The sequence below is a fragment of the Halichoeres trimaculatus genome, unplaced genomic scaffold (genome assembly GCF_033239565.1).
Source record: "Halichoeres trimaculatus isolate MK-OKI-2021-1 unplaced genomic scaffold, fHalTri1.1 fHalTri1_scaffold_19, whole genome shotgun sequence".
In the NCBI taxonomy this organism is placed as follows: domain Eukaryota; kingdom Metazoa; phylum Chordata; class Actinopteri; order Labriformes; family Labridae; genus Halichoeres; species Halichoeres trimaculatus.
Window position 1 is genome coordinate 21,057,447 of NW_027437197.1, and position 27,248 is coordinate 21,084,694.

Consider the following 27,248-nt stretch of genomic DNA (forward strand, 5'->3'; position numbering starts at 1 on the left):
CAGAGTTGTCAGAGTAGAACTTGAAAAAAATGAGTTTCAAATTGGCACATTTGCGAGAAAAACTGATGTTTTTCAAACCTTCTTAACAACAATTTGGACAAAAAAAATCTCCACAAAAGCCCCATTTATCATCTAAAACCCTACTGAAGCCTTGGCTCGTGTCTCTGACCTTTAGTTTACTCAGGTAGCTGTGTGTGGCATTTCATTGTAATTGTTAAATCAAGCAGAAATTGTCCTCTAGAGGAGAAAAATATTCCCTTTGTGTGTGTGTGTGTGTGTGTGTGTGTGTGTGTGTGTGTGTGTGTGTGTGTGTGTGTGTGTGTGTGTGTGTGAGAGAGAGAGAGAGAGTGTGTGTGTGTGTTTTGTGCTGACCTAGCTACAGTGCTGACAGGGGATCTGAGGGGGATGCAGAACTAAACAGCTTTTATTTAAATCAATGGAAATCTGAATCCCTGCAGTGGCAGATATAGGGGACGCCCCCTAGCGGTTGAAAGCTTCACAGTAAACAGCTGGATTATACAGTATGACGCTCCATTTGTCACAAACACACTTTTTTTTTATCCCTGTATTTTTAAAAGGTAGGCTTACGCAACACCAGGAATACAATCACGTTTTAATAATGTGAAATATTTAAAAGGCTTTAAATTCAGAAATATGTAGGAAATGTTGCAAATTTTAACATTTTTTGGATATATTTCAGTGCTTGAGAATTAAATCCAATCCCTGGTGTTTTTGAGGTTTTCAGAGGCGCCGATAAAAAGCCTGGTTGTTTGTTTGAAGTGCGCAGAACAGCTGGCTTTGTGTGTGGAGCGGACTCCTCCCGTTGTGTGATGAAGTTCAGATGCGCGCCGTTGTTCCGTACACGCGTCACCAGCGCACAGAGGAGCTTCCCGACGCGAGGGGAGGATGGAGAGCTGTGTGGATCACGACCATTAGAGGCTGTGAATCTAAGATTACACCTCGCTGACTAACGTCCTTCTACTTTTCCTGGATGTGTTTCCAGCTTTTGTATGAGCAGTAGCTCGGCTGCTCTGGATTCAGAGATCCAGCTCCGCCTTTCGCGTCTTTCTCCGCTGTAAAAAGCTTCCTGGGCTTCGTGGAACCGTAAACCCCTCAGCTCGTTTCATCACGGTTATGCTTTAGTATACTCCGACGAAGCTGTGTGGGAGTGTTTTTTTCCTATCCGGGACATGTTGGCATGGCCGCCTCGGGAGCACATAAGTGTCCGAAGAGTGAGAAGTTGGACGAGGCGCAGGCTTTGGCCAAAAGCTGCGCGGGGAGACCAGACTTCCTGCCTTGTGATGGACTCTCCATCTGCGCGACGCACAGCCACGGGAAGTGCTTCAAGCTGCACTGGTGCTGCCACTTGGGCTGGTGTCACTGTAAGTTTGTTTTACGTTGGTTTTACCCCCGTGGATTGTCCGAAAGGCGTCCAACACCCACCATGATATCTAAATACATGAGGTCGATGATGTGGATTCAGGCGCATTTCCACTATAATAATCCTGTTCACTGAGTGTCACTGCAGTATTAAACTCCCCCTAAAGGTAACAGAAAGATTTTGTTAAATTATTCACTGACTGACTTTTTAGAGGCACTTACAGAGGATTTGCTCACACACAAGTGCTGTTTCATATAAGATAAAACTCACAGATTTCACACTTCTTGATACTCATTGCACTAATTTCGAGGTCAAACTCAGGCTCATCCACGATCAGAGTCCTGCCTTAAACAGACACCTCTGTGTGAATGGTTAAAGTAGGCGAGTCTAAACAATGGAGGCTGCAAAATTCATGAGCAGGATTTGATGCTTCAGGGCCAGGGTGCTGTTTTCATAAGGAGCCCAAACTGACAGTAAACAGAAACAGTAGCTCATGAACATTTAAGCTCTCAGACTGAAAACAAGGGATTTAACTCTTTAGATGTCAGAGGAAATGTTATGTTTAGGTTCTTAAGCACAAGTTCATCATAAAGAAGAAAAATATAAGACAGATGATAAAGTTTAATGTAAAAAAAAAAAACAAAAATATTTTTACATTTTCTTCCTTTTAAAGTTGATTTGAATTGAACACAGTGTAAGCTCTGGATTACAGCACATGACTAAGACAAAGTCTGAACACACTGCTCTCCTAAGACTCATGTGTTTAACCACATAAGATCCATAAACCAGGCTTAGCCTCCCTCTGTGTGGAGATACTTCTGGAAAAAACATGACATCATTTACTCTGGTCATCACTTTCATTTCTGCTTTTAGTGTCTTGTGAAATACCACATTTTTGTCCTCGTCAGAGCAAAAATTCAAGAAAGAAACCTGAGGAATTATCCGACCATCAAGTATTCATCAGGATGATACATTTCACCTGCGTAATAGGCCAATTTAAACAGAGTTTCATCATCATGATAAATATGGGCTCTGTAATCATCCTGCATTCACAACCCAAGAGCAGTATTCCCCTCAGATAGCGAATTAATCCACTGCTGAAAATAGTCCCTGGCAAATTTCCAATCTGACTGTTTGAAGAGTACAGTATCCAGATATTCTCTTGAATTATTAGCTTTTCTATTCATGGCAAATTTATATTCACGTATGTAAGAAGGGAAGCAGACAGAAGGATAAAGGGAAATATTGAGAGATTAACTCACATGTTGCTAGAGTTGATCTTGTGAAAGGATCTGCTGACAGTAAGAAATGGTTTTAAATGAAGGACATCATCTGTGTGGATTGTTAAATTGGCTGTCGTGGTGATGGAGCACGTCGCAGCACTTTCACTCAGTCACAAACAATTCTCTCTCCGAGCCAGCTGTCACCGGCATGTCCACCACCTACCTCGGACACCTCCCCCCTCCACTTGAACCTCTCTGAACCTGACACTTGGACACCACCCAGAGCTCCACAATAGCTGCATCCGAACCTGACAGGATGTCGGGCTCTTTGTGCCGCCCTAATTTATCCTGAAAATCCTCCGATCAGTGTAAAACACAATCAGCCATCTCCTGCGCACCAGTCACTCTGAGCTTATAGTGTGAAACTGGAGAAGCCACATTGTAATCTTTGCCATGTAATCAGTGGATTTAGATTCCTGCTGTGGTCCTGAGTGAGCCAAGCAATCTGAAATATCTGATGTGGTTGAAAACCCATGGATTCCTCCCAGTGTTTATTATGAGCCACATGCTGGATTTATGTTTCTCAGAAAAGCCTGCTCAGTGTTACATCATTTGTAAACATTTAGAACCTCTTTATGCTCTGAAATATTTATCAATCTAGCGAGAAAAGTGCTGCTCAATGAACTCAGAGCACTGTCTCCTTCCCTTTAACTCGGGATGCTCTTGGCAGCATAGGAAAGCATCATAACGAGGCTCCTCACCTTCACGTCTCTTTGCATTGTAATTCTCGGGTTTCCCTCACAGGACAGTCGTGCACCACAGTAAGGAGAAACCCACTTAGACTGCTGAATCAGGCAGAACGGGGCACCCAGTGAGAAAAGTATTGCAGCGTGCTCCTGCACGCCTCCCCGCCTGCTCCGCTCGGCTCACACCCTTCTTCAACAGCAATACACAAAAACGCTTGATGCAAAAATGTAACACCCCCTTATCTCTCTTCATTTTTGGGCATGCCTTCAACTGTCGCCTGGAGTATACGCTTGTTCTGAAGCTGATAATTGTGCATTCACCACAGGGAGCCCTGCCACACTGCCTGTTTTAATTACATCTTTAATAGGCTTCCAGGCAAACAAACACAAAAGGTCAATGTAGAGTAAGCGCTGGAATTTCCCAAACACAAATTATATCCATTATCTCACCTACAGAGCTGTATTGATTGATAAAGCGTGGCTCAAGTCCTCCTGCTTCCAACAAACTTGTGCAAACTTCAGCTGTCGCAGGATTGATGTTGTTTCTTTACAGACCTTCCCTAAAGATGTGGTTGGTTAAAGTGGTTGGATGATAAAATGATGGAAACTGGGATTGTACGTAGGTGGAAGCTGTGTTCCCAGCTGGTGACAACATCAGTCCAAGCCTCTCATTAGTGGTAATTAGCTGTATTTAGTGTCACAGCCAATATGTCATGTCCGATGAGAGCTTTTGCTCACAGCAGCACAAGAACCACCTGGTTGGAAGATTTTTTTCTTCCTCTTTATGCGCTCCGTACTGATTACAATTACCAGGCAGCGCAATGAATCACTCATTTACAAAGTCTAACAGAGTTTAATGAGCCTGGAACAGTCATTGTCAGTGGCTCGTGCTCACAACTTGTACTCCTCTTGTTAAAAAAGAAAGCAGTATCATTCTGCCAGATTTGGTCTCATCTGTCAGAGTATGCAGCTGTAGCGTGCAACTATCTCTAAAGGGAAATATGGAGGCTTATTGGATAAAGCTCAGCACGGTGATGATTGATGTCAGGGCCAATTCAAACCTGACAGCAATGCTGAAACATGAAAAGTTTCACCTTTTATTAAAAGATCAATACTTTGTCAGCACAGGCCTGAGGGAACAGTTTTTGATTGATCCTTTGTGTTTGGGAGCCACAGAGCTACGATCACTTTCACTGCAGGACTCTCACGGCTGGAAAAGTGGCAACACCAAATTCAAGTTGGACACATTTCTGTTGTATTTTAAAGTATTGTTGCAGAGTCTGTTGTACTACGCTCCTTGTGTCTGTTTCTACCCCCTGCGTGCAGCTCAGCAGGAGACAGTCAGGGAACAAAACAGAGAAGACAGTGTACTAAAGAGTGTAAGTTTGGGAAAAACTCTTTTTGATTCGGCTCCTGCAGCCTAATGTAAGCTTAACCTAAATACAGAATCCATTTGTATGCAACAGGGTCAGTTTTTCACAAAGAATCCAAACAGAACCGATGAAGCAATTCATGTAACTTTTTTGTTGTTTTACTCTACTGACAAAACAGAGCTTGATTTATTCTAGTGCATTTAATCCAAGTAAAAATATTTGCTGCAACTTAAAGAGGCTGTTTTTCAATACCACTTCTAAGTGGTATTGAAAAACTCTACCTGATCGTAATCTAATCTGCAAAATTAGATTATCAGCACCAATTTAGGTTGTTTCAAAATCCTACTTCTTAGCTTTCAATCAAGGTTGAGCTGGGCTGGATTGATTTACGGCAACCCTGGGTCTCTATGACAACGCTACGCCGGTGGATGAAGCTAAGTAGTAAGAAGAGAGATCTGTGTTTTTCTCTGCTGAAAACTAGGGATGAGCGAGTACTGATATCAAGCATCAGCCCGATACCAGCCTCTTTTCAAGGTGTCAGTACTCGTGAAGGCTGCTGATACAGGTAAAAAAAATCTTATGTCAAGTTAGTCCTCCTTGCAATGAGTTGCCACTCCTGGTTGCGGTTTGACACCTCAGTAAATATGCGTCAGGTCCTGTTCAGATGACACGGGTGAACCAGGGAGAGTTAACAGTTTAATTTTTTTATTTTGCACTTCAGTTTATTTTAGAAAATACTCAAACTCTGAGAGTTCTTAAGTTTATTTTGCACTTCATTGAACAAAATGGTAAACTCAGAGAGAGTTGTTTGTGTTTTATTTTGGACTTAATGACAGAGTGACTGTGCTGTCTTTATTCAAAATGATCTGTCACTGTTAATTGAAATTTTCTATTTCAAAAGGACTCGTACTGATATTGATCTGGAAAACAAAGTGGTATCAAACATCCCTAATGGATATGATTTCTGTGATTAATTTTGTAGTGATGGTGGACACTGGAGTCTAACTGTCAGACAGAAAAAGGACAGAAGAGCAGAAGAAAGATAAACAGGGGAGTGATACGGACTGAGCTAAAGGCTAATTAGCTTTTAGCTCGAGCTGTATCACTTTATGACACAGGAGCTAATCTGTTTGTGCTAATGTCCATTCCAACCCACAGTCAGCAGTTATTCTGCAGTGGTCTGTTCAAACTTGAGAGTCTATCAATAAAATGAAGAGTGAGGTTACGTTAGCTCTGCTTGGTAGATGACTGGCAGGACATAACCAGGATTCACTAACGTTACACATTACAGACATGTCTTAGAGCGCCAGGCTGCCAGCTGAGCTAAGCATAGCCGGCTACTTAACTATGGTATGAACTTATAATGTTTGCTTGCTGTCACATTTCAAACCTGTAGTGCTCCTTAACTGTACAGATAAATACTTAACCTTGTCACAATGTATCCAGTAAAAATGTGTCTTGAACAAAGTCAATTTATCTTATCTCCATTTGCTTCCAAAAAAAAACATGTTTTGTTAAAAGTCACTTCTTCACGACAGTGTGTGTGAGACTCCAGGCCAAAGGGTGGCGCTGCAGTCCAATTGAAACAGATCCTTCTCATAGCACGTTTGAAAGAAGTAATTAAAAAAAAAGAAAAAGGCCAGCACTGCAGCAGTGTAGACTTACATTGTGTATAAGTGCAGCAGTCTCTCTTATGAAAGTGTCAAAAACTGCTGCAGTTGGCTGAAAAGGCCAAAGAATCTAAATAAGGAGGTCTCACATTGAAACGCCTGTTTTTACAGCACAGTTCAACATGTTTGTTTCTTAAAATATTGTCAGCGGTTTGCCAGCAGGCTAAAAGTCCACCTCAGCTTCACCCTTTCACCTTTTCAGCTGTGAAAGGTCAGCCAGAAATTGAGGCTGCGATTAGAACATGGCATCTGCCATCTTTAGGCTTCAGGGCTCCTCTTCAGAAACCAGTGGGGCACATCTCAAGACTTCACCCATGTTGTACTGAGTGAATTTAAGGAGCATATGAGACACAAAATAAGTGAATTTTTAGATTCAAAGCAGCATCAGGCTACATAAACATGTCTTTTTAAATTTGAATGCTTCTCAGTCAGTCAGATGGAAAGTTTGTCCGGCCACAAGACGACTAAATGAACGTAAACCTGAAGATTGAACCATAGCCATCAAGGTCTTTACATTAGGGGGAGCCTGCTCTTTACTTAGCTCCAAAAATAGCCCCAAAGTTACGTTTTCTCGCTGCAGCAGCAGACTAAACAGTGGATTTCAAACTGGCTGTAGGTCAAACACAGCTGCTCCCTCCACAGCAGGAAACAGGAAACAGGATGGGAGTTTCACATGATGCTGGAACACATCGTCCCCTACGCTGAAACCTGAAACTGATGTTGTCCCCTCAACCCACGGCCTCTGTGCTGGACAGGTTTAAACACAAAGAACAGCAGATGTGTGTGCAGATCGAATCCATTGGCTTAATGGGATCTGCAGCTGTTTGATGAATGAGAACAATCTGGTACTATTATTGTTTCTCTTTACAGAGTTTAACCTAAACTGGCGTTAAGATCCACTCAGTCTGCACATGGAGACTGCTGGCTTTGGATCTAACATATAAAAAACAAGCTGAGGGGGCTGCTAATGACTCGGTCTGTACCAAGGCTTTGATGTAAGCCGATATTAAACTGACACAATCTGTGCAAGACACTCGTGCCCATTCATCTACATGCTGAGCTCCTCTGCAGTAAACCTTCGTGTCTTTACTGTTTCTAAAGAAGACCAGAAGAGCTGGAAATTGAAGGAGTGATGTTGAATCTGTGAGAGAGTCAGTGAGAGACTGAAGGACTATATTATTCAGAGAGACTATCTCCTGTAAAGCAGAGAGTGCAGCCGTCAGCCAGCCACAGGCCCCAGAGAGAGACAGAGAGAAAGAGGAGAACAACATGCACGATAGAGGAAGGTGGGAGAGGAGTTAGCGCTTTGCGTACCTTCCACTTTCATACTCGCTCCTCCTGAGAGAAGTGTGACTTCTCAGGAAGAGCTGTCTGTTCTCTTCTTGTCTAATTAACCTTTTGAACTCTGGGTTTTCTCCGTGGATGTATTTTTATAACATCTTTCGGTTTATTCAACAGCCCCAATCTCTTAGTTCAAACGCTTAACTGTAAGTAATTAATTCTTAAATGGATTAAGATTATTATCTCAGATTTTAATGATGGATTTTTTTGTTGATTTGTAACATTTTTCTGTTTCTGAACTAAATATATGCACACATATTTGATTTAACATTTAAATATCACCCATGCTAATGAGCAGAAAAATTACTGATGAGTTTAACAAATTATTGATGTTTTTATTACAGGTCTGAAATGCAGGTTATAAGCTTTGTTTAATATGGATTTAAGCCCCCATCACAAGCTAAGGGAGAAGCCCTGGTGCAAAAGCTGAACAAACAACAGTAGTTTGAAGACAGAGATTGGAGAGTTGTGTGTAGGCTTTTATAGGTTAAACCATAGACTGTTAAAAAAATGGACGTAATCTTGCTCTGCTCCAAGTGAGGTCGCCACTAAAACTGCTCCCCCTGGTGGCTAGCTGCATCATAGGTTAAAAAATCCATCTCTCCAGTCATTCCAGATGGGCTGTGGTCAAACTTTAAAAAATTAATACACCTCAAAGAAATGTTTCTCACTTCCAATTGTTGTGGTGATATGAAGATACTATTGGGCTGCCTTGTATTCAGGTCCTCTTTTCTTCCGGAAAGTTCCATTTTCATTAGTTGTAAGAGGTTAAGAACAAGGCTTTAAATTACATGTAACAATAACTGACAGCTGCCGTTCTTGTGTATTTTTTTGTGGATTTTAAAATATGTCAGAGGTAGAGCCAAGAAGAGATTAGTCTCTCAAAGAAAAAAAAAAAAATGTCACCCGGCTCCACTCAGATTCTCTCAAAGCCCTTGGTGGGCAGACTCAGGCTGCACAATAGTTGCCAATGGCTGCGCCTGTGACGGGGGTATTTTGGCTTCAAAACTGTACAATGGTAAATGGTGGAGCCACGGTGTTCACTCGATATACAGTCTATTGGTTAAACTGGGATGTAACCATAGATTGTATAAAACATGGACGTAGTCTCACCGATGTCACCCGTCTGTTTCTGAAACGGAAAATGAAGCACATCGGCTATAGCGGCCATATTGGTAGTGGCAAGGGCTTAGCCTACAGCCATAGGGCGCCTGTCGGTCATGTGACCCTCAGCTGTGCATCTTATTGGGGGAGCTTGTGATCCTAATATCATCTGAACGGCCTCGTTAGAAAAAAATTCACCCCCCCCGTACAGTGGGAGCCGGTAGTAAAATTAGCGACTCAGACAGGAGACGTTTTTTGAACCAGGCTGTAAATAGGTTAATTTCTGCTTTGAAAATGGCTTTTATTGGCTTGGTGCGTACGTGACTTCCGCTACTTCCGTAGCCAGCCTCAAGTGGACACTCCAGATACAGCAGATTTTAGCACTTCTGCATTGTCTCATATTCTTAGACCAGAGGTTGCCGCTTGGCTGTAACTAACTCAATGTGTAAACAGCACAGGTGTGTGGAGGTTAACCTGCAAGGCCGACTGAAGGCTGACCGTGCTACTTCTGCTGTTAGCCACACTTGTGAAAGTAATATATACCTACAGACTCTGTAACCCTGTGTTTACACTATTTGCTGCTTTTGGGCTGTTTTCTACGGCAGCCAGTAAGTGTCAGATGATTTGCAAAAGCCACAACAGAATACAAACACCAAAACACAAAAGCAAATGCCACAACACAACAGAAGTACAGCCAAAGCAGAAGTCAAAAGAGGTTAGTTAGCCTGATGGACACAGAAAAGTTGAGAAAGTAAGTAAATGATTGATTTCTCTTTTAACTTTAGCTAAGTTAATAAAGCTTTTTAGGAGTCTCACGTTGTGATGTCCTTGGTAGTACTTATATTTCTATGTTTACCTTTAATGTGTCATCTTATATTTAGCTTCATGAACCAGTTATGTCATAATGTTAGCATTATAGCTACATTTATCATAGAAAGTTAAAAAAGAAACAATCAATCACTCACTTTCAAAACTTCTAAAATAACAGACCTCTTAACTCCCATCAAAGCTGCACTGCGATTGCGTTGTCGCTTGTGATTCATGTTTTTCTGTTGACACCTACTGGCCACCGTAGTTTCCTGCTGTTAGGTCAGGATCTCTGTATTAAAGTTGAGGAAGTTAGATGCTTTGGAGCATTGGTGCATGTTTTTAAAATTAGGAAACATTTTTGTTAAAAAAGAGCTGCCACAATGGCTTTTACAAAGTAAGGATCTCCTGAAGCCAAACTTCATTTCTTTTGCAATAAGTGGTTGTTGCTTTGTGTTGTGCTGCACCCAACAGCCTCATTCACATCCTTGTAGTTAACCTTCATCCCCCAGATGCCTTGGGTAAGTCTCCAGTGATCTTTCAGCCGTATTTAATCGTAACTTGATGAAAGGCTTGCCAGATAAAGGGAAAAGTCAAGAGTTATTCCCCTTCTTTCAAAGTGCAACATACCCTGTGGCTGCATATCTTTCTGGTCCATTGAGTCTGCTGTCAGTGGAAACTTTTGAGCCTCTGTCTCCTCTGCAGTTCATTTTTTCTCTCGCTGTGGTTGTAGGTGTGAAGTGGTGGGTCTGCAGAAAAGCTCTATTTTTGATTCAGAAGCACTGACTCAAATCTGTTACATCTCTTGCTCGTGCTTCTTTTTCGACTGTCAATCTTTATTAGAGCAGGGCTGGGAAGGTCCCGTGACATTATGTTGTATTTGTTTGGCCAGAAAAAAACAACAATGGGAAAACAACACGATGCATGAGAATGTCAGATATCCAGCCAGTAGCTGTTTTGTGCTATTTTTGGTTGGATTGCTCTTTGACCCTTAGAAATAAAAGAAATGCTTTGTAGGGCTCTACATTTCTTTGCTCATTAGAAGATGAAATCCAACAAATAGCAGCGTCTGTGCAGCTCATACTCCTTTTCCCTGACTTCATATACTGTGGCAGGTTTTAATTACTTCAGTATATTTTCTGTCATCCCGGGCACGTAAATATTCAGCTATTTAACGCGTGTACCTATCTACAGTAAATAATTTGGCATCATCAGCAAGGGAAATTTGTTTTATGAGCCTTAATTTTAATTATGTGCATCTTTATTCTACACTGATGGTTTAGTATTAGGTTGATTACATCAGAGGCAGTTCATAAAATACTGTAACACAAAGAAATACACCTATTGTTTTTATCTTTGATAGCGTTTAGTCGCAGCCTCATCCTGTAATAAGATAACTCTCCTTCTGATCCCACACTCAGAAGTTAGGCCCGACAAATTGTTCTCAGTACTGACAACTTATTTCATTTCTTTGGGAGGATTTTTTTGGTCTTTCTTAGTACAGAAATATAAAATCACAAACACACAAGAGAGTGAGAGGGTGCAAAGGCAGCTTAACAACTGACATTGTCATGCAAGGGCTCAGCACAGGGAACCACAGCAGAGTACAGCTGAATATCAATAAAGCTGCATAGACAATGTTCACTGGCTGTCAGCTGGTGTTTGTATTTTTCTTTGAGAACAGTCTCCACAGTAAAGGGACACAGGAATCTCCGCTCTACATTAGCTTGTCTGTTTGGCTTTGTCTGAACTTTTACCTCGATCGCTGAGTTAATTTATGTTGAAGGTTCGGGTGAACAGGAGGATTTCCAGCCGCCTAGAAGTTACTGACTGCTCGTGAAGTTTTTAGTATAAGATATTTCTGTCTGTGTATCCATCAGCAGCGCTGGCTGAATGCTAAGACACTGATGGTTTGTGCTAGCATGATAAAGAATATTGTTGAATTTGTAGTTATTTGGGCTGACATTAACAGAGCACCAGTCTTTGGTCCTTCACTACTTATTACTGTGACGATAATGATGTGCTATAAACAAATAGTCTAGGGTGATAAGGAAACTCTCGCCTTCCAGGTATGATTTCTGACCAATGAGAGAAAAAAAATCGCATGTGACAATTTTTTACAAATTTGGACCGCAACAGACTTTTGCCTTGTGAACACAAACGAACCAAGTGACAACCGCTACAACTGTATCATTTTTGCCCCTGAAACAACAAAGCAAACAAGCCACAGGTGTGAATACACTTTAAAAAGGCATGTTGGCTGTAACCAATAGTGTTAAATATCTACTTCCTGTTCTCTATGTTTTACACCAGGGGATGGGTATCGATTCCTGCTAGGACTTGATTAGAAATGGTTGAATCGATCAACATCAATAGCCTTTTTGCCTTTGTCTTTGAGATGTCATGCACTGATTCCCTTGTCTATTCTTTACATTACGCTAGAGCGACCACACTGGCTGGACTGTATATCAGTGTCATGTGACATGCCACACATCAATCTTGCTCATCAGCAGTAGAGGAGCTTTGCTTCACTTTACCAAAAAGAGTAAACAATTAGAGATGTCCCGATACTAGGAGTGGGTACAAATATTTCTGAATCGGTTCATCTCCTGGCAAGTGGGGCGGACTGTGCGTGTTACTTGCGTTGTACGGACGAGGGCTAGACCAAACAACAAAAAAATGGCAGCCAAAGCAGCAGCAGCAGCATAAAGCCAGATCCTTCGGCTTTGTTGTTTTATTGCTTCAAAATGTGAGGTGACGTACCTCATATGTTCACATGGGATATGAAAATCGATAATCGAAGCATTTAAATCAATATCGAATCGAATCAAATCAATATTGAATTGAATCGCAACCTAAAGTATCAAAATCAAATCGACTGTTGACCTCCATTCGGATTTTTTCGTGATATATTTTGCCCACACTGATCTGATACCTTTCTCTGATAAATCCGTACTCTGTTGGGTGATTCCTTTGTAAATGATGAATCATACTTGTTGTAATAAAGTGAGCCCTGTTGGTACCTCTTCGAGCAACACTCACTGAACAAATGTTACAAGACGCTGTTTTACTATCATTGCTTTCCAAAGAGAAGTAGTTCCACGCAGCCGACATGTTTGACTTACAGCAGCCGTAAAGTGTGACGGTGCTGAAAACGTGAAAACTGGATATGTTCCGATCACATAATAAAATCTGATGCTATTCAATCCTCCAAAGTAGCCATATCGGACGCCGATACCGAGTGTATCGGATTGGGACATCCCTACTGACAATACAAAGTGCATTTGGTGCAAAACTAATATTATGCAAGGCGGCAACACTGCCAACATGTTAGACTTGTTGACGCACGTCGTTAAATACAAAGAGTTTCACGTCATATTTATTTACTTACAGACTCAACAAAATGTTGTTGACACAGGAAACCTGTAAAACCAACTTAATGTACACAGAAAAGTCACAGGAGGAAATGATAGGGGAATTGATCAAGAGTAGGATCAGCAAGCTTTATTGATAATGGCGTCAACAGAATCGTATCAACACCTATACCTCTTTACATCTGTGTTTCCAACATGTCCCTCCTAAACTCAAAATAAACCCATAGAGTTTCTGTTTGTCACTAAATTCAGCCTGAAGGTGGCTAAAAGCTACATCAAGTCTCACTTGATTGCAGAAAAATAGTCTGTTAGCTCTGAGTGTGAAAGCGCTAGATAAAAAATGTTCTTCTTGTTCTTTTGACAATCATAGATACAGACTGTAGACTGTTCTTACTTTGACAATAATCTTATCATTCAGTGAATTTGTGCTGCATAAAAACACAAAGCTGTGTCTGCTTAGAGTTAACATTCTCTTTTCCTCTGTGCCTCACTTAGTGAGATTAATCTCACACGTTACACGCCATCCTCTGTTCCTAGCTTAGCACCAACACTCTATTCTGCAGACACTTTGTAAAATCCACAGTCCGCCTCTGCTCGGTGTGCTAGTCTGTTCAGGACTAGCTGTGTTGGAGAAGTATTAGCTCCATATGTCAGTCTGTTGTGTTGTCTGCATATGCATCTGCTCGTCCCTGAGCACTGCTCTTGGATGGATGCATGCAATTAGATGTAATATCCCACAATCGAAATGTCAACACATTGCCTGCTCCAGCTTCAGCTCTCATTTGTTGCAGCTATCTTCGTCTGCCTGAATGGGCTCGTTTCAGTGGGAACATGGACCATTGAGTTTCTCTCATTAAACAGAGGATGGCTTCTATTACTCCTTTTTGTCTGAATCAATGTTGGCTTTTATGTAGGAAAGTATAAAGACATGCAGCTTTAGTTGTTGCTGCTTTTTGTGGCTTTATGAGCGTGGATGATGCTGTTTCTTTGTCTTTTAATAGAGAGATGATAACATAATAGCAGAAATAAACTCACGCCTATCCATCTGATTTAGTCAAACTAGGAATCTCTTAATATCGTCTTTGTGGTGCAGAAATGTCTCATCAGCATAACCAGCTCTCCTCGTCCATTCAGCAGGAAACACAGAGCCACTCTGAGCCACTTTGATGTTGTCAATGCAACCTGGGGGATGATTTTTGATTGAATGGCTCCCCCAGCCAGTGAAACAAAAGACAAGGACACGGAGCGAGGGGAAGTGATGCGTGGGCATGTGTAGTTTCTGTCTCTCTAGGGAGCCAGTTAAAAACACAGCCGAGCAACATGATTCAGGCGGTTGCGGCTCAGAGTTGGAGGCAGTGGGCTGCAAACAATGAGTAACATTTGGGAGCAGTCATTTTGCACAATCACAACCAGTACATGAAATGCCAAAATGGGAGGCATATTTCACTCCGGAGGCGGATCATATTTGTGTATGAATGAGGCCACTTATCGGGAAATGTATGGCCGTTATCTCACAAAAGATTTATGAGGCACTCTAGTTTATGACATCGCTCCGATAATAAAATTGCGTAGCAGATTTAAATCAGCAGCGCATCATAATTCATGAAGTGTAAATGTTTATGGCCTTGATCCTGTACGTTTTTCATCATTTTTGAATTAAGTCTTGCATCAGTTTCGTCTGCGTGGCCTGAAATACAAACTGTGATACTCTGTGGCTGCAGCTCAGCCAGAGATGGTGGAAGGGGCAGGTATTTTTTTTTTTTGCCTTTGGCAGCACAAATGCTTTGTAGTGTGAAAATTGCAGCAGGCTCCAACACAGGAGAGATGATATGTTATCACAGACACACTCCTCTCGTGCGCTGCTTCAATCCACACTCGCTGGCATCCTCGCAGAGTGGTGGTAGAAACGAGTGAAGCACATTATTAATATCACTGCTCTACAACTGTGTTAGATGCAATAATACACAAGCTGAGGGACATCATTTTGGGGGTGATCAGGCTTCATGTTGGACTCATTCAAGTGTTAAAAAGTGGGTTTACTCACATTTTTACGGTAGCGTATTGCATTCACTTAAAATAAAAATAAAAATCTGTTTTTATGAGATAACTACCTCATTAAACAGGAAATCCTTTATATTTAATTTTCTTGTTTTTTACAAGATACTATCTCGTAAAAACAAGATTCACATCATAAATATGTGCAGACATTTGTCCAACAGTACCAGCGTTTCGCTCCATTCATTCAAAATAGAGACATACTGATATGTTTTTCAGGGCCAATACAGATACCGCTTATCAGTAGTCAAGGAAGCCAATAACTAATATTTGGGGCTGATATTCATTTATAGTAAAAGTGAAAATATTGGTATGGCGGCGGATGGGTTTTGCAAAAGCCACAACAAAAATGCAAGAGCAAAAACACAAATGTTTTTGCATATCTACTGACACTACCAGCCTCTGTATATTGGCGTCAAAATTTGGGATAACAGGAGCTACAACACTTGATTTTGTTTATACGACTTTAAGCATATTTTTATTAAACAGCTCCGCTCAGCAGGCTCAGCTGCTGTCTTATCAAGTTAAATGAAAATATATGAAAATAAATACTTTCCTAAAGTTTTCTTCAGTAGGTCAAGTTTTCCAAAAAAACGGCACTGTGTGTCACCATTTAGATGGTACTGTGGGTGGGACAATGCTAGAGACAGAGTAGCGATTGCAGACAGAGAGGCGCTGTTGTATTGGAGCCAAAATAACACAGTCTCAAGTTTAATTATCGGCTACTGAATTAAAAAAGGTAAATGCCAATATTCCTCAAAAAGCTGAATATTGGCACCAATAATCGGCCCCGCCAAATAATCGGTCTGTCCCTAATTCAAACAAGTGAGAATTCTTCAAGCACTAAAATAAAACTGTTGTCCATGTTCAGTTTACAGAAACGATACTACACCATGGAGTCAGCTACTGTCCAGTTCTGAATGTTACAGAGCACCTGGTGCTTGCAGTCAAGAATTACTGTGCTAACTGCTAACTGCTAAAGCGGATGTTTATTGATTGTTTGCTAAGGGTCACCAGTTAACAGGGTCACACTTTACACTGAAACACCAGCAACTGCCGATATTCTCAATCCAGTTTTTACTTTGTGTATTTAATGCAAAGGTTGGTCAAGGGACAAAGTTATAGTCATGTAACATCCATTAAACTGTTATTTAGGTGATAAATGTGTTTTTGGTGGTTACATCTTTATGCTTAAGCTTATCAATAATTCCTGTTTTTTTATGAGATAGTGCAGTGAATGTAATACCCCACTGTACATTTTGGCCTGTTAATTCTATAAACCATTTGGTGTATGCTAGAGGGAAAAAACATCAATACGGCAATATATTGCAGTACTTTGATCTGTAAAAAAAATCAATAGTTCAACTCTTAAGATCAATATTTTTGTTTATAAAAATGTATATTTTAGGTTGGAAGTCTAATACATCTTCTTCACCACCACTGTGGTAGATGGCCCTGAAGAGCTACTCTGCTGTATGTTGCCCATAAACTGTATAATAAATATAATCTCGAAGTTTATTCAAAATATCTTATTCCTAAACTTGATGATGTGGGTTTTGATGCTGTAAACATCAATGTTTTCTCTCTATTCTTGGGTTAATTAGTATAAAATCATTTGCAATTTATTTTTTACAGTGTAGTAGACTGATAAAATAATAATCATAGACATGTTTTGCACAATATGAGATTTTTAAAATTTTTTATAAGTAACATTGGTTACACCAAGTGACATTTATCAGTTTCACCAACTGACCATGACTTTCACCCAATGACATTTTTGCAACATTAGTTTAATGTCACAGTAGTTTAAGTGACAAACTTGACACACTTTATGTTTTCAAGTGAAGTGTTTGTATGAAACCCTGCATCTGACTTTCATTATTTCAAACAGAATAAAATAGAAAAGCTGTTTTCAATCAAATAGTTCACTGTGTAAAATATCGCAGTGTTGTGATATCGTGATGTTATTGTATTGTGAAGTTCTTGCCAATACTCATCCTTAGTGTATACCATCAAAGACATGAAAAAGTAAACTCCAAAGAGTAGTTTAACTGAGCTGCTGCTGCTTATTTTTATGAATTATTATTATCAAAGGATAAATCTATGTTTTCTGGATTCCTTCCAAAAGTTTCTACATGGTTGCCTAGTTTGAAGTAATATGCGCTTATTGATTTAGTGAGTGTTTTTTTTTTGGCCACTTTGGCACCAGAGCTGTGAAAAACAACACCGACAGATCACCCTTTTAGTGGATATGATGAACAAGACTAAAAATAGCCACAGCTACACACAGCTACCTTTTTTTGTAGAGACTGTCTGTGGCAGTTGGATGCAAACCTTATATAGGCCAATATTCACACTGCTTGTAGCTCCAGCATCTCCAGAAATATCTGTGCCCTTCACAGCTAAAAGCTTCACTATCTTCATCAGAGAGTCTCCAAATGAATCTGTGAGCTGAATCTCTGACAGCTTGTCCTGTTTCTCTCTTTTTAGGCAAGTATGTGTACCAGCCCATGACCAATGTGTGCCAGCTGCCCAGCACAGCCGTGCCGCCTGTTGACACAGAGTACAGTAACACCATGGACCTGTCCATCTCCCTGGCCGAGCGCTTCCTGAAGCTCGCCCCCTGCTTCCAGTCTCCCCCTCACCTGGAGTCACCCAAGTACTGCGTCATCGCCGATCTGTTCGTGGACGACTACATCGTCAAACGCATCAACGGGAAGATGTGCTACGTCCAGCGCCCGCCGCCTCCTCTACCAGAACCGCCTCACGCTCCAACCCCTCCCCCGCCTGCTCCACCTACACCTCAGAGGCCCCAGAATCCTACTCCTCAGCCTCGACAAGCAGCGAAGCCGGCGCCGCCGACTCATCACACACCTGCACCTGCACCTGCACAGTGTGTCCAGCAGGCGTTCAGCGAACACAAACACCCGTCTCCTGTGGATAAGATCAAAGGCCCCAAAATGGACCACTGCTCCTCTCCGTCCAGCTCCGAGGACTCCGGCATCAACGCGCTGGGTCTGCACTACCTGGAGTCCTGTGAGGAGGAGAGTGAGGAGGAGGATGAGGAGCTGAGCACAGATGGAAACTCCAGCCCGGGCAGTCTCTGGGACCAGGACGACTGCTCTCTGCTCTCCCCATCCAAGTCAATGATAGAGATCATCGAAAAGATCGAAACAACTGTGTAACTTACAGCAGCGTCGACACAGACATCTCCGGGAGGGAGGGAGGGAGCCCGATCCAACGGAGCAGCATGATTTTTGTGGAGAAACTCTCCTGCAGGTGGCCGAGGGTTGTACGTCTGCACTCCCACACAGCCTCTCCTCTGTCCCTGCATGGAGCGAATTTCTCGAACTTTCAGAGGAGAATGAGGAAGCACAGGAATAAAAAGCACATGCACAGTGGACCAAAAAGAGCCATTGTACATGGTAATTACACGGTGACAAATCTGAAATACAAAAGGACTCTATTATAGGTGCACTTACATCAGAGGGAAGTAGGAGAAAGTGACTTTTCTGTGACTTTTCTTTCAGCATACATTACTGGAGGGGAGTTATGTATAAACAGAGGGGATACGTAGGTTTGCTGGTGATAATAATAAGTAGTTAGAGGATTCCAAGTGTTCTCCAGTCATCAATCTGGCATTCAGGCTTTATTCTAATTCAACATTTAAGTGGCGGATAAAGCTCGCCATTTCTAGGTCTCTGGCCGGTGGCTCCACCCACACCTATTAGTAATTCTGACACTTCAGCGTAATAAGTACACGGCCAGCTACCTCTCATGGGCCTAAAGCACATCAGCCTTTTCACCCGTTAATTACTCAGCTTCCAGCAGCAGGGACACAGCTGCTTTTATCACATTATTATAAACAATTCCAGGCCCACGGTTCGTCTGCACTTTACTGACACTAACACACACAGTAGGTAGGAAGGTACGTCAGTGTTCGACAATCAAGGATTACACAAAAGCACATTCCTATATTGTACCTGCCGGTGAGCACCGCCGATGCTCTCACACAGCCTCTGAAACCATTCGCCAGACTTCAACGCTTTGTTCCGACCAACTTTTGTGGTCACGCTGATCTGCAACCCGGTGCTGCTTGAGACCAAATGAGGCGAAACGTGACTCGTTTTGACCTCTATTTGCAGAAATTAAATTGCAGTGACGTCTCTGGCAGAGCTACAGAGACAACAGTAGGAGTCACGTTGTCACATAGCGAAGAGGGAATATTCTTTATATATACATAGATATAAACTTAAACAATAATAGAACTGCATTGTTATTTCTATTTCAGGCTTGACAGTGAAATGTTTTGTGTTTCCAGCCGACAGAGGAGTCTGGGAAAGGTGTGCAGGCTAGAGTGGATTAGTGTGTCATGGTTTTTATGTGCTATAGAGCAAAAAAACGCCTCTTAACGCACATTTAGAAGGAGATTTCAGTCTGGAATAGGTGTTGTGATGTTGTGATGGACATGATTTTAGAAGAAACGCACTCAAGTATCAAATATGAGCGACAGCCCCTTATTAGTCAGTTAGTACATGAAGATGGGCTGGGTATTTCATTTGTATCTTTTAAATGTCTGGAGTTCTTTCCTGAGGTTGTTCTCTGCAAGAAATAAAATCACTAAAATGTTCACAATGATCGCTGCGAAGCTACACAACATGTAAGAAAATTTAAAAAAGGGTTGTTTTGCATGACTGCGTTCATTTGCAGGAGTCCCTCATGTCCGAGACTAATTTGATGAATCTAGCTGTTCAAAGAGCGGACAAATTGTGCATCTGTTCATTTAAATGAAATGGTTTCATTCAGGGACGGGCCTTGACATTACACTCAACACACATCCCCTCCTAATGCAGTTAAAAAAAGAATTCTGGCTCATTATTGTTATATTATTTTCATATGAATAAATCTCAATGAAAAATATTTTCCTCTCCGGCGTCTCTTGAAATGTGTGGGCATCTATTTTCTACAAAAGGAAAGTTGGAACTTTCTTTTGAAAAGCACTCAAACTTCCACCACCTGACACTTAGATGACTAATGCTCTCCAGAGATTGGGTGGAATAGCAAAGCAGAGTGAGAGAAAAGCTCAAATTGAGTCATTACTTTTTCACTGTGATTGCTTGCTTCCTCTGAAATGCCTCTTTTATAACCTTTGTTTTCTTGTGACACAATTGCGGTGGAAAATCACTCCGAAGCAGGAGAACAATCAAACAGAGGCAGGTGCAGATATTAAGACTAAAGATCTTTGACCTTGTGGCAGAGTTGTGATATTGCATATGAGAAGAACAGGACAGGTTAGAGCGCTAATACAGGTTTCTTTTCCAGGTTTTGTTTTGCACATTTGGATTTAATGAGAGAATTGCAGGTGTCTCACCTTGACATCCAGCCCAGATTGATTTCCCCTGTTTCTCTGGCACAGTGTCTATTGATTATTTGTACTCCTCCAGCGCGGAAAGAAAAACCGAGGCCACGATGAAATGCTAATCAGTTGATATAAATGTACATTCATTGTTCTGCTCGGTCATGAAGAGGAGGAGTGTGCAGCTGACTGCTGCTGGAGAGCCTGCACGACAAAGCAAGAGTGGGAGACGAGAGAACGTGAAAAGTGGAGAAGACAAGAGAAGAGAATAAAAGGCACAGAGAAAAAAAGTGGGAGTGCACGGAGGGAGTGAAGTGCGAGCAGAGCGCGGCAGAGGAAGTGCAATTAAAAGGACGATGATGCAAGCACATGCAAAGTCTCAGGAAGGACTGCGTGTGCGTGTGGTTCAACATTTTGAAATTATTTTAGTTTTTTTTTTTCAAAAGCTTCAGACAGATCTCATGAAGAGATAGACTGCTGTAACTGTTAATCCCTCGCAGCAAAGTCATTCAACTGGCAGGCACCTTGAGCAGTCCAGAGCTCCTACACACACACACACACACACACACACACGCTCACACACAACCACTAGCAGACACACACCAAATCAAAAAACGCCCTTGTTCAAGGACTGCTTCACAAGCTCAGTTGGCACGGCACGCGTCACACAAGCTTTCTCCTTTTTGATGTGAGCACAAACACATTACATTCTCCTTTTAATTTCTCACAATTGCTTTTGCTCTCCAGGGGCCACTTATCAGACGAACAAGACTCAAATATTCAGAGGAGATTTTAAATAGCAGAATGAAAACATGGAGAAGAGGCTGTGCCTCACCTGGGTCAGAGAATCATCAGGAGGAATGAAGTAAAAACATTTTCTGTGATTGAGAATTGTTAGTAGATTGGTCTAAATGTTGGATGGAGCAGCTTGAGTCTTACAAACAGCTTTTCATTGATTCTTAGCCCTAGTGTTTGAAGCCACAAGTCTGTCAGAGGAGGATGAATATCTCTAAAAACATGTTTTAAACTCTGAGCATAAAGTAACTTTAACCATCAGACATTTGGAGCCATGTCCGAAAATCAAGAGTCATTCACTAATCCCTGCCCACAGAGTCAGTGTAAGGGACTATTGTTGGACTCATCAGCACAATACACACAAAATTATGCAAAATTATACACACATAAAATTATGTCATACCTGTCATACAGTCAAATCATATGACTCGACATCAGGATCAGTGATACATTTTATCATAAGTTTCAGCGAAAGCAAATACGATACTGATCATATTTCAGCTATAAATGAAGTACAGTAAAATAAATATGAAGTACAATATTTTGAAGAGGGGATAATGTTTGGGTTATAAAATCACAATATTGTTTCATTAAACCCTTTGAACGGAACATTCCATTCTAGCTGCTGTCTCTTTAAGGCTCCCACCCCACGAACACCCTTCCCTCTGATTGGCCGACTCTTAAACAGACAGATGCAGATATTCCTACAACATACACTGCAAAAAATGAAATCTTATTAAGTGTTTTTGTCTTGTTTTCAGTAGAAAACACATTTTTAGACTTAATATGAGCCACATTCACCTGGCCAGTCAAGAAAAATGTCTTATTTCAAGTTATTTAAAGACAAAAATGAGGTCTGAATTGCCTGTAACAAGTAAAAAAAAAATCTGCCAATGGGACAAGAGAAAAGTTACTTGTATTAAGACATTATTCTAGTTTCAAGTAAATTTTTTTGTTCTACTGGCAGATTTTTTTTATACTTGTTACAAGCAATTCAGATCTCATTTTAGTCTTTAAATAACTTGAAATAAGACATTTTTCTGGACTGCTAAGGTGAAAATGGCTCATATCAAGTATAACGAGACAATTTTCTCTTAAAATAAGGGAAAGATGCTTAATAAGATTTCATTTTTTGGCAGTGTATGAATATGTAGCTGTTGGAAAATTTGCACAAGTTAAGGATGAAAATCCACTGACACTTTATATCCATGTTTAGAATAGGTGAAAGCATAAAACCCCCTCTTTAAAAACTTGACTAAAGCATGCTTTCACCCTAATGATCTCAGGCCTGTTAACACCACTTGAAAAACAAACGTACCTCAGGGAAAATCCTTTAAAGATGCCATTGATTACCAACTTCTGGTCCATCTGCCATCTTTCTTTGCATCTCAATGCATGATGGTATATGAATGCTCGACGAGCAACCAACACAACTTAGGGGGTTGAAAAATGAAGCAAATGTAAATTATAAAAAAACTGGAGTCGCTCAAGCATGTATTTAAGACTTGCTGCGAAAAACAAGGAAGTCCTTTTCTAGATACATGTCGAAGGTTTAGTCAACTTTTGGAATATGGCATCTTTCACCCTGACATCCATGTTTTATACAGTATTTGTCCCAGACTGGTTGTACACTATTTTTATGATGTACTGTGGGATACAAATCCACTTTAGGGTACAATAATAATCCACATTGTGTAGTGGGTGATTTCAGATACATCCTTAGTCTATTCTACTCCTCATACTTGTTATTTGAACAAGTAAATAAATAACTAAGCAGCTCTAAAATATCTAGATCCATGGTAACAGATTTGAGAAGTGGTATCCACATTTCAATGACACATTTCCTTTTATATACAAACATGTTTTGGGTCTATTTATTTGCTAAAAACAGAACAGAAAGAATGCAACGCCAGGAGAAACACGATACTTTCCCAACTTTGAAGCCATTTGAATTGAGTTTTGAAGGGGAATGTGGAAGTTAAGGGGTTTAATAAAGTCTGTAATTCGACATCATAAAAATCCATATCGGCTTCCGACAGGGGACCAGCAGGATATTGCAGGCAAACAGCTTCCTTATATCGCCAGTTTCTAATCTGAGACATTCAGAGCCAAACTTCACAGCGGCACTATATTTCAAAAGGGCCATTTATAAGTCCACTTTACAGCCTAATGTCTGGGTGATTGGCCTGATGCAGGCAGGTAGCAGGGGAACCCACCAGCAGGCAGCTGATAAACAATCAGACACATGGCTTTGCCGTGGCAGTGCTTGATGGCTGATAGGTTTCTGATAAGCTCTATAAACGCCAGAGTGTCACCTGGAGTGCAGCTCTGCTCTCCCTGCCTGTAAAATATTCATTACTTTTTTCCGTCACTGTCTGCCCTCATCTTTGAAATGAATTTAGAGCACTTTTTCCTCTTAGACGCAGAGTGAGACTCTCTCCCTGCAAACTCCTGACAACAGCTTCGAGCTTTAGTGCCAGCAGACGAGGCTGTGTTTGAAAGTATTCCCTTCTGTTGCTTAAAGCTACTCTGTGATTCATGCTTTCACTACTTAAGCGAAAAGCCTTTGAGTGCTTTTTTTGGGGATGGCAAAATGACTCACATGGTACCTTAATGTGATTAGTTAGCTTTGTTGCTGTGGATTAGTCTGCATTAGATGATGATTCAGTAGTTGGGGGGAAACACAGGATGGATGATCACATTTGCACGCGAAATTTGCAACACCTGCAAGTTTAAAGCAGGGGTCTGAATCTTACCTCCCAGATTTTCACAGTGATGCTGCTTTTACTTGACTCAGATTCGCACAATATTCCCCAGCTCTTGTCTCTAGTTACTCAGCAGTTTCGCAGCTATCGATAGAGTCCATTAGCAGGGCTTTTTTTGTGGTTACTGTGCACTGATGGGAAGTCTGAATCCATCTTAATCACATCAAAGAGTCTGAGGATGTTGGGGATGCCCGTGCTCACTTTCAACTTTAAAAGAAGAGTCAATATGGCCGCCTTCTCTCATGTCTGTTTTGCTGCGTGATAAATCTTCTCTCTCTTTAACTTTCCGTCTTCTCTACACTTGATCCTATGAAGCATGAAACAGGGAAAATTAACTACTGTTGTTGCAAGTGGGCAGATGTTATTCTCAGAGGAAAACAAGATTAATGTGCACGCTTGTTTTTGATTTTTTCTTTTTTTTTAATCCTCTTTTTGAAGCTGTGTGTAAGAGTGAGTGATTTATTCTAGAAGGAGTGAATCAAACACATTTAGTTTGACATCAAAGGGTTAGGACTTTAGATTTGACATGTTTTATTCAAAGATCAAACATGATGAAAAGAGAGCAATTGTGTCCGCTGTGTCTGAGGCTGTGTCTACAATTCAAAGGTCAGAAAAGCTAAAACCGCTTCAGATATTCATCTAAAAGCAGACCTGTGTCCAGTGAGGGCTCACAGTTCCCTTAAAGGGGCTGTGAGGAGTTTGAAAGTGATCTTGAAAAAGTCTCCCTAGATATATGCCTGATCATAATCCACACTTTAAAATGAGATTAGCAGCGCCAATATAGGTTATTTTGAAAATACTACTTTGTAGCTCCTTCTTAGCTTCCTGATTGGGTCAAGCAGGACTGGATTGATTTTCAAGTCTCCATGACAACCCCTCACGGCTGACTAAGTTTAGTAGTGAGATGAGAGATCTGTGTTTTTCTCTGCTGAAAACTATTTCTGTGATTAATTTTGTAGTGATGGTGGACACTGGTGCCGAACTGTCAGACTGAAATGGACACAAGAGCAGAAGAAAGCTAAACAGGAGAGAGATAGAGCACGAGCTAAAGGCTAACACAGGAGCTAAACTGTTAATGCTAATGTTGTTTCCAACCCACAGTCAGCAGTTATTCTGCAGTGGTCTGTTCAAACTTGAGAGTCTATCAATAAAATGAAGAGTGAGGTTTCGTTAGCTCTGATTGGTAGATGACTGGCAGGACATAACCAGGATTTACTAACGTTACACATTACAGACATGTCTTAGAGCACCGGGCTGTATGGGTGGCTACTAAACTACTGTACGAACTGACAGTTTGCTTGTTGTCACCGTAAAAAAAAATGGACGTCATCTTGCTCAACTCAAAGTGAGGTTGCCACAAAAACTGCTCCCCCTGGTGGCTGGCTGCAGTATAGGTAAAAAAATCAGGCTCCCCAGCCATTCCAGATGGGCTGTGGTCAAACTTTAAAAAATTAATACACCTGGTAGAAATGTTTCTCACATCCGATTGTTATTGTAATTTGAAGATACAAGACATTATTTGGCTGCCTTTTATTTCGGTCCTCCTTCTCTGGAAAAGTTTTGTTATCATTAGTTATAAGGGGTTAAAAACAAGGTTTTACATCATGTTTAACAATGATTGACAGCTGCCGAAAAAAAATAATTATCATTTTTGTCACCTGGCTCCACTCAGATTCTCCCAGAATCCCTCACAGTCTCTACTGCGCAGACTCAGGCTGCACAACTGCTGCCAATGGCTGCGCCTGTGATGGGGGAATTTTGGCTTCAAAACCGTACTATGGTAAATGGGGAAGCTACGCTATCCACTCTTTATACAGTCTGTGGCCAGAGCTAGGTATGGGCGACTACTAAACTACTGTATTAGCTGACATTTTGCTCATTGTCACGTTAGCTTACAGATAAGTCATAGCACTGGGCTGCTAGTAGCGTTACATATAACAGGCTACTGACATATGGTACAAACTTACAACATTTGCTTGTTGACACATTTCAAACAACAGCGCTAAGTAACTGTACTGAGAAATACCTCACCTCGTCGCATTGTATCTGGTGAAAAGTTGTCTTGAACAAACAAAATTTCTTCCGAAACAAACACACACCTTGTTAAAAGTCACATCTTGACGACAGTGTATGTGAGACTTCAGGCCAGAAGGTGGCGAGGCAGTCCATTTAAAATAGATTCTCCTAACAGTATCTTTAACTTGAATAACACACATACAGACGCTTTAAATCATGTCGCTTGAAGCTCTGACTCTCACAGAAACTCTACATTTAGGAAATATTACAAGCTGTAATAAAGTCCATTTCACTGTCGTCTGCATCAGCTGAAGGCTGATTAGTATCACACTCAACAATCCCATGATTGATGTCCTCTAGTCCTCCCACAATGCTTTGGACAGATGTGGCTTTCATCTGTGAGAGTATTTCACGAGGCTGCCACTCAAAAAGTGGCATTGTCCTTCCCCGTTTAATGCTTTTTAAAGGGTTGCCCAAAATAGAGAGAAAGAACTAGGCCATCTCTGGGCCCAGATTGCTTCTAGCAGATATGACAGAATAAAATATGGGACGTAGGCTTTCTAAATCTAAATGTCTGCTGCCTGTTAACTGTTAAAAAAACATTGGTTTCAGGGGAATTATTGCATTAAGAGATCTTAGCCATAATGGCTCCCCAGGATGAGCTTCAGATCCATCGACGTGTGCGGGGGTCTTAAAGGAAAATATCCTCAAGATTACACTGTGGATTAACTCGGGCGTGAAAAGCAGAAATAAAAGTTTGAAAGCTGAAACAAGCTGTGATGCAGAGTTTCTCAAATGTCACATGATGTTTTTGCGCTGGGCGCTATCAGCACTCTTAAATCAGGGCGATATGAAGCTATTTCTAAACTTCCTATAAGACTAAATTATAGCTAACTTTACTTTAAGGATGTTAAATACGATCATTGTGCTTCAAAGCTGCTCTCATCTTGTCTTATTTTCTGTGGATGGGTCGAGTTAACCCACACCAACCCCTGAATTGCATCCAGATAGAGGGCATTACACCTCCATCACACAATAAGAGTGTGTGTCATAGGTGTGTCAAAGGTTTCTCATATTCTAGCCTTGCTCTTAAAATCATGCTCTTCATAACACGGCAGGAAAAAAGTACACATAATCCATTATAACACAGATTATCTTAATATCTAAGCTCAGAGCAGAAATAGCTGCCTGCTAAACCCGAGGCTGACAATGAAAACAGACAAGCATAATCTCCAAACAGAA

At 41.1% G+C, this 27,248-nt stretch overlaps 1 protein-coding gene across 1 annotated transcript; it reads left to right on the forward strand.

Moving 5' to 3' along the window:
* The first annotated feature begins 831 nt into the window (after window positions 1-831).
* Window positions 832-19,994, forward strand: LOC141807956 (UPF0524 protein C3orf70 homolog B). The gene is made up of 2 exons (XM_074694166.1): window positions 832-1,382; window positions 17,565-19,994. The coding sequence occupies exons 1-2, from the start codon at window positions 1,199-1,201 to the stop codon at window positions 18,257-18,259; spliced, it is 879 nt and encodes a 292-aa protein (XP_074550267.1). The 5' UTR covers window positions 832-1,198; the 3' UTR covers window positions 18,260-19,994.
* Window positions 19,995-27,248: the final 7,254 nt, after the last annotated feature.